The 13,054-nt window shown below is 37.1% G+C and overlaps 1 protein-coding gene across 1 annotated transcript in view; it reads right to left on the reverse strand.

Moving 5' to 3' along the window:
- Positions 1-13,054, reverse strand: part of LOC136882327 (tektin-1) — a 114,219-nt gene that overhangs the window by 48,258 nt on the left and 52,907 nt on the right. Inside the window, exon 4 of the mRNA XM_067154913.2 lies at positions 8,701-8,923. Coding sequence (XP_067011014.1) covers positions 8,701-8,923 — 223 coding nt within the window. The remainder of the gene's footprint in view (positions 1-8,700; positions 8,924-13,054) is intronic.

The following is a 13,054-nucleotide window of genomic DNA, read 5'->3' on the forward strand; positions in this document are numbered from 1 at the left end:
TATACTTTTTCTATTAAACGCCGAGATCCAACCAATAACATACAAAGGAATTTAAACATTTTACTTAAAAACACACATTTTCTTCTCACCGAAACTGAATCTGCTAAACTCATAACAATGAACCCCCAATTACCGACCGCGAAAGCCTACCCAAAAATACATAAAGAAGACGTACCTATGAGACCTATTATAAACTATAGAGCCAGTCCAACCTACAAATTATCGCAATTCATCCAAAATTTTTTAAAAAAGCACTATACATTTTTAGCAAACAAAACAATACTAAACTCAATAGATTTTTGCAACAGAACCAAAGAGCTAAAGATCGAACAACACCATACCCTTGCTTCATTTGACATAATAAATATGTACCCTAACATTCCTGTTAAACAAACAATCAAAATAATAGAATCTAACCTAAAAAACAATAGCAACTTGAGCACCTTAGAAATAAACGAATTCATAAACTTACTTGAATTCGCCATAAACAATAACTATTTCAGATTTCACGATACCATTTATCAGCAACAAGGCATACCTATGGGGTCTCCTGCCTCCGGAATATTAGCAGAAATATACATAGATAACCTAGAATACACGTCAATCAAAGAAATAGAGAATATACATTTTTGGTGCAGATTTGTTGACGATGTCTTCGTAGTTTTAGATAATAGATCCACTGACGCACAAACTATACTAGATAAGCTTAACACTCTAGATCCCCAAATTAAATTCACCAAAGAAACCGAAAATAACCGTGCACTAAATTACCTAGACTTAACAATAACCAGACACGACAACCACTTATCTTACAAGATCTACAGGAAACCCACACACACCTCAAATACCATAAAAAATGACTCCATTCATCCCAATACACATAAAAGAGCAGCCTATTATAGTATGATTTATAGAGCCTTTAACATCCCAATGACAACAGAAGACCAAAATAATGAATTGAAGTTAATCCACGACATAGCTAAACACAACGGATACAGCAAAGAAATGGTCAACAAAATCATTCACAAAATAAAATCACAACCTAAAACTAAATTAGCAAAAACAGCCAAACCCAAAAAAGACTATGCTCTATTTACCTTCAACAACACCCACATATATACTATAACTAATATTTTCAAGAAGCACAACATAAAAACAGTATTCAAAACCACACACAATAGTACCAACATTATACATAACACTAAAACAGTCAATAATAACAATAAATACAACCAATCAGGTGTCTACCGTATCAAATGTAACAACTGTGACGTAAGTTACATAGGACGTACAGGCAGAAACTTCACCATCCGCTACAATGAACATGTAAATGCAGTAAAACATAACCATTTCTCATCAATAGGCCAACATATAGAAGAATCCAAGCATAGTTTCACAAACATCAACGACGACATGACGATACTAAATATAAACTCCAAGGGCCCCCTGCTCAACATAACCGAAGATTTCTACATTTATTTAGACCAGTACGCCAACCCCAATCATAACATTAATGATATTAATGAAAAAAACAGCATTATTTTTGACAAAGCCATTCCGATATTAAAGAATGATTATCTCAAAATAGTAAACACACGCTCTAACAAACCAACGAATCACAAGCCTGACCCCGCCCCTACTTCTCCAACGGCCACTCCTTCTTCCCCTCCACCTACATTCCCCTCCACAGCTAATATGAGCCCCAGACTCACTCGCAGTAGAACACAACAAGCCTTCAAACACATCAGCACAAGACTTCCACAACAACTATAGTAAGTACTCTTTCCATACACACACTAGGCATTCCTTCATGCACACACTACCGGCATACTTATATCACTTTATCTTTACAGACTACAAGAACAAACATAGACGAGAGAAGTGTTACCACCGACTACCTCTAAATACATGCTCGAGACCTGCTGTTTGCTGTATTGAAACTTGCCATAGTATATCACAAGTTGGGATATATAACATAACGAAATTTCATCATGACAAAGGCCCACATCAATAAGACGTACACTAGTTTCAAAATGTCCTCGAAGATTACCCTACGCAACTAAAATCAACATTACTTAGAAGGATCTGCATAGAGGATGGAATCCATATAACATAAATTGGAAAATTTTAACAAGTGTCTACCTATATGTACAATTTTAATGTGTTGAAACTTTTTAAATGTTATATATTGTGACCTGTGTGTTTTTAATATGTTTTACATACTCATGCTCTATTTATAACTTTTTAACCTGACCACTGATATTTTAATTATATGCTATTATTCCATCCCCCATTAGACATCCGGATGCCTAATACAATTTACATCAAAGAAAGGACAATAATTTCCACCTTTTCAAATCTATATATTGTGTGAAAGTTTTACATTACAGTTAAAACATCACAACTTTTATACATTCGGTACCGGTTTCGACAGATTCCCTGTCATCATCAGCCGAGAATAATTAAACAAAGACAAGTATAGATCATGATTGTTTAATTATTCTCGGCTGATGATGACAGGGAATCTGTCGAAACCAGTACCGAATGTATAAAAGTTGTGATGTTTTAACTGTAATGTAAAACTTTCACACAATATATAGTATTGAAAAGGTGGAAATTATTGTCCTTTCTTTGATGTAAATCTTGTTTCAATACGGAACCTAAATATGAAATTCTTAACGCCTAATACAATAACAACTTGTGTATTGTCTAATGGCTAAAACAAAACATGTACTAGCTGATGATGGCCGTTAAAGAGCCGAAACCGGTACTAGCTTAATCTATTAAAATAAATTGTGTATTGAATGGTGGAAAAACACATTTCTTATCTATACTTAGAGATTTAGGAATCAAAAAACAGTTTTTTCAGTTCATGTAAAACTTTGTGTGGCCACGATTGAGTGCTAAACACATAAAACAATTAAAAGAACAAAACTTAGGACACTAAATAAAATTCAGAATTGTTGACAAACCATATTTATTTATTTACATTTTATGGCCTTCATTGGACCACTCTAGCCAATTTTATACAAAGAATTTTTCAGTTTCCTGTCAGCCCAGTACTTCTTCATTCTCTCTGATCTGATCCTTCTTTCTTTATCGGAAATCAACCTTCCTATTGTCTGTTTGTGGATTCTGGTTTGCAGTCTGGTTTGGTTGTCTGTGAGTTTCCTGATTTTGTCGGTTTTGTTTCTTAGGTCTTCCGCTGTAATTTGTAGTTCATATCTTCCTTGATTTCTGTAATCCACTTAATGTTGCACTTGCTATTCCATAATTTTTCTATTATTCTCCTGATGATTCTGTCCTCTCGTGTCCTGATTAGATGTCCAAAAAATGAAATGCATTTCTTCCTGATATTAGAATCATTCCATATTGACGGTTTTCACTCTACAAAGGAAATATAATATGTCCTCCTATTCAATAGATACACATCTCCATCATTAGATGGAGTAATAATAATCAAACATGTTTCAACTTGTTTTGAGCCATATTCAGTGAAAAAAGTTAACTTTTTTTTTACATAATTTATGCTAAGAAATGTGTTAAAACCTACTGAAGAAAAGAGTGAAAACAACTGAGACAAGACGGAAACAAACAATGTGATTATGGCGAGGTTGTGGACCTCTTAGTCTAAAACTTGCAGTGTGTTATAATTAAAAAACAGAAAAAATCACTGTGTCAAAAATTCAAATTGACAGTCTGTCTCTGAGTCACTATCACAAATAGTTAAGAGGAGAGTGAAAAACTTGAGAAACTAAGTTTGAGAGGAAACACGTGCCAGGCGAAAAATATGTGCCACATAGTGGAAAACCTAATTCTAGTGGTTCCGTTCTCAGTGATTGTGTGCAGTGTTGGCTAGGTGTCTTTGCCTTATTTATAAATAGTCACGAGGACAGCAAAAAATTGAGAAGCTATGTTATAGAAGATAACAGATGCTTGGTAAACTGTATGTGACCCATAGTGGAAACCTTCAATGAAGTTCAAATCTGTAATGGAAAAAATAAGGTTATATGAGAAACTTGGGGTAATAAGTAAAAAATAAGTGTAACTTTTAAACTTACTTATTAAGTAGTTGTCCTCTCGAAATGGCCTGACCTTCTCAAATTTAATGGCCCCGTTCTTACGATCGTGTCTATTGTTGGCTCAGCTGTGTTTGTGAGAATAGGAGGAGTGAAGGGGGAAAGGGAGGGGGGTGCAGGGTTGGTGGGGAGGGGAGGCGTTTTTTTTTTTTTATTATAGAAGTTCTGACAAATGTATGTGTATGTTGGGTATTCAGCCCAAAGGCTGGTTTGATCCTCCACAGTTCCACCAACAGCTGTCATAGTTAGCCTAGGCATCACTGAAGAGGCATACTAGGGAAATAAGGAGCGAGGTAGTTTCCCGTTGCTTTCCTCACTGAGCCAGAAGTTGCTATTACATGTCAAGTCTGCCAAGCCCCCTGAAATGCATGCATCAGCCAAGTCTACAGGTAAATGGAGCTGATAGTTGTTTGTGCCGAGTACGCGAATAGTCAACCTCGGGCCTTCTCCATTCCGTAAGTACGTGTCAACAAGCGACTAGGGCGTTACATTTCTTTCATTTCTACCGAGGTCTATTTTGACACAGTATAATATAATTATAAACGATACGCATTCTGGCATTGTATGCAGCAGTAAGTAGACGAATGAGTAGGCTAAGTACATAAACCGACAGCTACTGTAGGTACACCTGCCTGGATACTATAGGCGTGCATTATTCGAACTTGAGACGGGGCAAGATGCGCTTTGCTGCATATGCAACTACCATTACACATGAGTGAAACGTGTGATCTAAAATGCCTGAGTTTGCTCCAGTTCTTTCGACAAGTAGGTGTACTTTGAAATAATAACATTAAGTTATTTATTAGACCACCTAATCAATACAAAATCGTCTTGGATGATTTACATAAATTTGTTAGCTAATAATGGGACATGTTTCGCCTTCCCTGAAGGCATCATCAGCCATAGTCTTAACCTTAAATTAAAAATAAGCGTCTAAATAACATGTAGTAATGAAATGAATTTTAAAAATCTTGAAGAGATTTGAAGTAAAATAACATTAAAAATAACAATGATGGTTTGAAAATACAATGTGATGAGATACAATAGTGGAAGTATTAACAAAATTAACATTAGAAGGCTGCTAAAATAAGTACAATGGATAAAACAACAGATTGTTATACAGTAAGTAGTAAGATTGCATAAAAGTAAAGTTGATAGTCAAGGCGGTTATAATTAGACGATGGCGAAAAATCTCTAATTATAATTATAAATTATAATCGGTTGTTTTATCCATTGTACTTATTTTAGCAGCCTTCTAATGTTAATTTTGTTAATACTTCCACTATTGTATCTCATCACATTGTATTTTCAAACCATCATTGTTATTTTTAATGTTATTTTACTTCAAATCTCTTCAAGATTTTTAAAATTCATTTCATTACTACATGTTATTTAGACGCTTATTTTTAATTTAAGGTTAAGACTATGGCTGATGATGCCTTCAGGGAAGGCGAAACATGTCCCATTATTAGCTAACAAATTTATGTAAATCATCCAAGACGATTTTGTATTGATTAGGTGGTCTAATAAATAACTTAATGTTATTATTTCAATCTAATATCATCAATACGGACCAAAAATGATATTTATTACATGTAAAGTAGGTGTACATCGTTATCAGACCCCGCATTCAGTATCATATGACCACTGCTTGTGTTTACCAATATTTTGGTGACGAAGGAAACAATTCCTTACAGCGTCATAATTCGGTACTTCGGTATATGACTGTGTAAGTGTGTGAAATTGTACGCGACAACTTTAAGGCGATGTTCGAAATGTAACGTAAGTTGTGGTTGTTGGTTATTTTGAAGAGATGCCAAATAGCACAGCCTGCTGTGTTGTTTGTTCAAATGTAAATACGTCGGCAGAAATATTTCTGGGATGATCCAGCATTTAAAAACACATATCAATGAAGGGGAGTCGTCACATAACACCTCTGGCCTGATCTACATCACAAGAAGCAACCCCGCCAATTGTGATGTATCCAGGTAGGTGTACATCCTAGCTACTGTTGTTAACAAATTATCCCACCTCAAATAAGTCTTGAACAGTTTATAATACTGACATTCTGTTTCCACTTTTGTTAATGGTATTAAGGGATTTATAGTTGAACACGCAGTACTTCTCCAGATTTTGGACAAAATTTATTGGCTCACACCGTTTTCATATGAGAAAGTTATTTAACACACTAACTGACAGCGCGACAGATTTGACGCACTCAGCACCCGGCACATGGAATGGTAAGGAGAAACTACCCTTTTTGTACAATCCCTTCCCATCCCCGCCCCCCACCCACTTCCCAAACATACCCTACCACTCCTCACAATACCAGTCCACATGGCCACTAGTAACAACAGTTCACCCGTCAGAACACGTTCAATGACAGGAAGACTCCTTAACAGATTCTAGACGGATAAGTGGGACAGTAAGTTTGATATTTCACTTCAGTTACACATAGTTCAGACTCCTTTGCCAATATATATACTGTATACACATAGTTTTGTGGTTCTATTTGCAGATACACGGACATTCTACTGACAGTACTCAATTAGCATCCTGCACATGATAAAATGTATCATGCCACTTACCTCCTAATTTCACTAGACGGGCAAATTTAAGAAATGAGTTCAGCTCAGGATTGAAGATTTAGAGGTTTTAACTACAAAGCAAGAATTTAAAATTTCAAGACAAGAGATTATATCTCAAAGAATATTAAAACTATATTTTACTTGTATATAATTAGGATTCAAATGAGACCCTTTGCACCAATGTTCAGTAATTTTCATTCATAATATTACTGGATTGTAAGTTATGTACCCTATTTCAAGATTTAAATTCACTGAAGATGACTCGACATATGAGTTGAAACATGTATGGTAATGTAAAAACGACATCTTTATAGATGAGGTATATGATAATGTATTGAATAGGAGGATTGTACAAAGCAATCCTGATTTTATGTCTGATCTTAGAGCATCAAATTAAGAAATACAAGCCCACATTCATGGCGTTCGTAAATCTTGAAAAGGCATTTATTTCATTATGTTGATTGGACCAAGCTATTTGAGATTCTCAAGGTGATCAGGATCAAATACCGAGAACGAATTGTCTACAATCTGTAAATCAGTCTGCAGAGATAAGAATCGAGGGCTTTGAAAAAGAAGTAGCAATCCAGAAAGGAGTGAGGCAAGGTTGCAGTTTGTCCCTCATTCATTGTTTATATAGAACAGGTGTTAAAGGAAATGAAAGAACTTTTTTTTAAAAAATTTGCTATTTGCTTTGCGTCGTCCCGACGATGGAATAGGAAAGGCCTAGGAATGGGAAGGAAGTGGCCATGGCCTTAATTAAGGTACAGCCCCAGCATTTGCCTGGTGTGAAAATGGGAAACCACGGAAAACCATCTTCAGGACTGCCGACAGTGGGATTCGAATCGAATCCACTATCTCCTGATTACTGGATACTGGCCACACTTAAACAACTGCAGCTGTCGAGCTCGGTAAAATCAAAGAGCAACTTGGGAAAGGAATCACAATTGAAGGAGAGGAAATCAAAACCCTGGGATTAGCTGATGATATTGTTATTTTCTCTCAGACTGCAGAAGGTGGGGAGAAATTACTGAATGGTATGGACAGAGTCTTGGGTAAGGAGTACATGATGAATATAAAATAGTCCAAAAAAAAAAAAAGTAATAGATTGCAGTCAAACAAAGTGAGGTGATGCAGGTAATATTAGATTAGGAAATGAAGTCTTACAGGAAGCAGATGAATATTGTTTCTTGGTTAGTAAAATAATTAATGATGGCAGAATTAAGGAGGACATAAAATGCAGACTAGCACAAAAAAGAAAAAGAAAATTGCTCACTTCGAACATTGATGTAGGAATTAGAAAGAGGTTTTTGAAGACTTTCATATGGAAATGAAACATGGAAACAACTGTGAAACAACTAGCTCAGAAAAGAGATGAATAGAAGCTTTTGAAATGTGGTGTTTCAGAAGAATGCTGAAGGTGAGATGCGTAGATCGAATTATTAATGAAGAGATACTGAATTGAATTGGTAAGAGAATTTTGATTTGGCTAAATTTGACCAGAAGAAGAAATAGAAGGATAGGACACATCCTAAGACACCCAGGATTTGTGCAGTTGGTTTCTGACGGAAGTGTAAGTGGTAAGAACGGTAGGGATAGACCAAGGTATGAATATGACAAGCAGATTGGAGCAGATGTAGGATGCAGCAGTTACGTAGAAATGAAAAGGTTAGCACTGGATAGGGTCGAATGGAAAGCTGCATCACCCCGGCCTATAGACTGATGACTCAGACAACATTGCACAATTGTTTATTGTTTCAGTTTGAACTTCTCGATAACTGCTGCATTCTAGTGGACACTAGATCAACTACTACCTCCAAGCAAGGGACAGGAATCGTATGGGATACATGCAATTGCCTATAAACATGCGCGAAAATCACACCCGTATGGTATAAGGGCACCATCCACAACCAGGAAAGCAGTGCACCCTTATCCCGTACGGGCATAGTGTTGAAAGTGTTAATATTGGTCATTACCCATCATGCCCTATTTCATGGTCATCTCTGGCCTTAGATGATAGAGCCAGAATATCTCACCTCATAATGTTTTTTCTCCAGTTTCTCTTTAGCTTCCCTCGTCTCCTCAATCCGGCGGCGAAAGGCTTCGTTTGTGACGTGGTACTGTTTCCACAGATCATCAATCACTTGCTTCAGCAGCGTGTCGACGTAGGAACGAAGAGGCCGAGCGTTGTTGACTTCCTTGGAGGCTCTCTCAATGTTCTTGGCCGAGAATTCCAGCCACTCCTCCTGGGAAATGTTCCTACGAGAAAGAGAGATTGAGTTTAGTCAACATGGTCATAATAATTCATTCTTTCATGTCGTACCGGTCAACTTTGGACCACGTCATTTCAACAGGCTACTTCGGACTTTGATATCCACCCAATACTTCCGCATGCGTTCTTGGTATTGTTCTTTCCTTTTCTGCCTCCATGCCTTTCCAGCTTTTAATGTTGGCTTGTCTCAGAAACCCTGGAAGGCTTGAAGTTTCTTCTTATGTTCCTGGATGTCATTGTGTGCGATTCCCACTTCTTCAAGGTCTCTGTGCGCCTTAATGAACCAAGCCCCTTTGGTTTCCTTCTGATGCAGTTGGTCAGTCTTGATGGGTGCATCCATGTCACATGTCCATGAAAGATAATTATTCTTTTCCGGATGGTATTGTAATCTTCTCTGCGTGGGTGTATAATTTTTGTTATGCTGTATTCTATACTCCCTATTATCTTTCATGGGACCTAAGGTCTTTCTCAAAATCTTCCTTTCTTTGGCCTCCAGTTTCTCGATTAGGCCATCTATCTTCCATTCTAGGCCATTTTTGTTCATTGCAAGACATTCTGAAGCGTATAAGACCTCTTGACGGATGACACTGCAGTAATGCCTCAGCTTTGCTTTGAAAGAAATGGACCTTTTGTTGTAGATGTACTACTCCATATCCGTTTTGTTCATCCGTAATGTAAAAGCTTCTTTCTCTTGACAAGTTTGGTGTTATCAGTTCTCCCAGTTGCTTGAACGTATCTACTGGTATCATTTTGTCTTGTCCCACAGTGAGCTCTCTGGGTGCCAGCTAGATATTAGTTAAAAATGTTGTTTCCTCAAAAGAGATGTGTAGGCCTGCCTTTGCTGCTTGTGTTTTAAGATGAAAAATCTGTTCCATGGCTGTGTTTAAGGAATCAGAAAAAATTACAAGATCATCTGCAAAGGCTAGACAATCAACATAAAAAATTTTGGCTTTTGCACTCTAGCCTGACTCCAGTTTGAACTCGTTGATTATTCAATTCTTTGCGCCACTCCTGGATGACCTTTTGAAGGACACAATTGAAGAGAAGAGGTGATAGTCCATCTCCTTGCCTAACTCTGAATTTTCTCTCCTGCACTTCACCTTTGAACTTGTGTTGGTCAATGTTTGTTGGATGATTGTTCTAGTTTTGTTGTCTAGGCCAATTTCCTTTAAAGTTCCAATCAGGATGGTACAATTTATCGAGTCATATCCCTTTCTGAAAGCTATGAATGTCACCCCAAATTCTTTATTCCAGAGTTTTGAATAATAACTTATGTATATACAGTATATGTAAAATGCTAATGTGTATGTTTCACAAAATTCAAGGTCTTAAACGAGAGGGAGTTAACAGGTGTGGTTTATACCAAAATGTTCCAAATTATCTCAATAGTACAGAAAAAATCTTGCATTTTTTTAAAAGTCAACAGAAATATATTTATTTTCAAATTTAATTAAAAACCCACACTAAGATTTGGATCGACCTTGATGGACAGATTGTCGCTAGGTGACAGTCCGGTAAGAAATGCTGTTTACAGGAGGATGGGCACACGCCACCATCTTTTATGAAGTACTAAGTCAAAGTTCAGCCCTCATCGGCATAGGGGGCGAGAAGAAAATGCCCAAAACTGACAGAGATTATGGATGTATATGTGTATGTTCCGTCATAGCTCTCAGCCTTGGTACAAATATGACTACTATATGGAAAAGAAATAGTGGGGGCAAGACATCCCTAGTACCCCTAGGGGAGGGGTTAAAATGTAAAAATAATCAAAATCGACCAATATTAGTGTCGAATCCATAGTTTTTGGGATCTCTAAGATGAAATGTGACAGCAGTGTACATCAATGTTCAGAGGTCGAAAAAGAAAACGTGTAAAATGACCAAAATTACGGATATATATATATATGTATATGTTACAATACAGCTCTCAACCGAACTTGGTAGACACATGACTTACTATATAGTAATAGATCTATCTAGGTGTAACATTGGATCGTGCTCTCACCTACAAACAACACTGCATGAACATCAAGCAGAAAGTGTCAGCTAGAAACAACATCCTTGGCAAATTGTTTGAAACCAATTGGGGTACACATCCAAAGACAATGAGAACTACAGCCCTGGCTCTGTGTTACTTTGCTGCAGAGTAAGCTTGCCCTGTTTGGTACAGATCCAGTCATGCTAAACACGTTGACATTTCTCTAAATGAAACATGTCATCTTATCAGTGGCTGTTGGGGACCAACACCATGAGATAGAATCTACTGTTTGGCTGGAATCACCCCACCAGATATTAGAAGAGAAGTTGCATCCATGGATGAACTTGCTTCTGTGCACACCCATTGTAGGATACGAACCTGCCCACCGATGATTGAGGTCTAGGAGGAGTTTCCTGAATACCCGAAGATTTAAACGTATCTGCTCAACCACAAGGTTGAGATTATGGAGAATTAGAAATCCTGAACTTGCTGGTTGGATGCTACCAATTGAACATCTCCCTCCAGGACATGAGGAAGATTGGTCTACTTGGAAATCATTGAACAGGCTTCGCACTGGAGTTGGTAGATCAAAGATCAATATGGTAAAGTGGGGCTTTCCTGGCACATCCAGGCTATGTGAATGTGGTGAAGACTAAACCGCAGCCCATTTCATGAACTGTAGTAAGTATCCTTTAAGTTGCACAATGGAGGACTCGATGGCTGCGACATCTAATGCCCGTGATTTGGCAAAATTTTGGGCAGACACTATTTGGTATGTATGTCATTAAGTACCATTATGTTATGTAAAATATATGCTTCTGATACAAATAAATAAATTTAATAAATAAATAAATAAATAAATAAATGACCTACTATCTGGAAAAAGATTACTGTGAGTGTAAGATACCACTACCGACCCTAGGTGAGGGGTTGATATGTAAAAATAAGTGAAAAGAACCAATATTAATGTTGAATCCATGGTTTTCGGGATCACTGAGATGAATTCTGACACTCTGAATGCCTTCTAAGTCCAAGTTCAGCCCCTGTCGGCATAGGGTTTCGGAACGGGTGAACAAGAATATGGTCAAAATGACCGATATTTGTGTTGTGTTTACAGTTTTCGGGGTCCCTAGACTGATTGGTGATAGTCCCTGTGGCAGTTGGAATCGAGTACATCATATCTGTTGCACGAGGCATAAATACACACAGTGATAACGTACTTGTATTATTTGATTGAAAGGATCAGCTACTTCCCTGACAATCTGGGCTGCCACAACGAAATAGTTTAACGTAAAATTATAATCTCAAACTGAACCTTAAAATTAAACACATAACAGTAAGACTAAATTTACAACAGAGTTTGTAAACTATCTGTTAACATCACAATAAAGAAATCTACGAAAAAAACACTTCAAACAGTTAATACAAATCCTAAAATTAGACATCCAAAGAAAGTGCCGGGTACTACAGCTACTTTTCTTTATATTGTTTCATTTCCCATTAAATTTTCTTCTACTTTTTTTTTTTCTAGAAATGCGTCCAACACTTGTGTGTCACTTTTTCTTTCTAGGAAGTCGTAACGTTAATATAAAACAATGCATTATGATGTAAATAATATACCAAGCTCGATAGCTGCAGTCGCTTAAATGCGGCCAGTATCCAGTATTTGGGAGATAGTGGGTTCGAACCCCACTGTTGGCAGCCCTGAAGATGGTTTTCCGTGGTTTCCCATTTTCACACCAGGCAAATGCTGGCTGGGGCTGTACCTTAATTAAGGCCATGGACCCTTCCTTCCCACTCCTGGCCCTTTCCTGTCCCATCGTCGCCGTAAGACCTATCTGTGTCAGTGAGACGCAAAAAAAAAAAAAAAAAAAAGCAAAAAAAAAAAAACCATCCAAAATAGGGGTCCTTTTGTCTTGCACTATTGTGATAGACATCATAACAAATATGTATACCAAAAGGATATTTTAATGCGTTATATTTTTTTATTTATTTTAATTTTATAGCCAACATGGGACTACTTTAGTCAGGTTTATGGAGGTTTTTCTCCTTTTTGTCAGACCCAATACTGTTTTCATCCTTCCTGAACGTAATTTTCTTTCTGCTTCTGGAATCACTCTTCCTATTCACTGCTTGTTGAT

The sequence above is a fragment of the Anabrus simplex genome, chromosome 10 (assembly GCF_040414725.1).
Source record: "Anabrus simplex isolate iqAnaSimp1 chromosome 10, ASM4041472v1, whole genome shotgun sequence".
Lineage (NCBI taxonomy): Eukaryota > Metazoa > Arthropoda > Insecta > Orthoptera > Tettigoniidae > Anabrus > Anabrus simplex.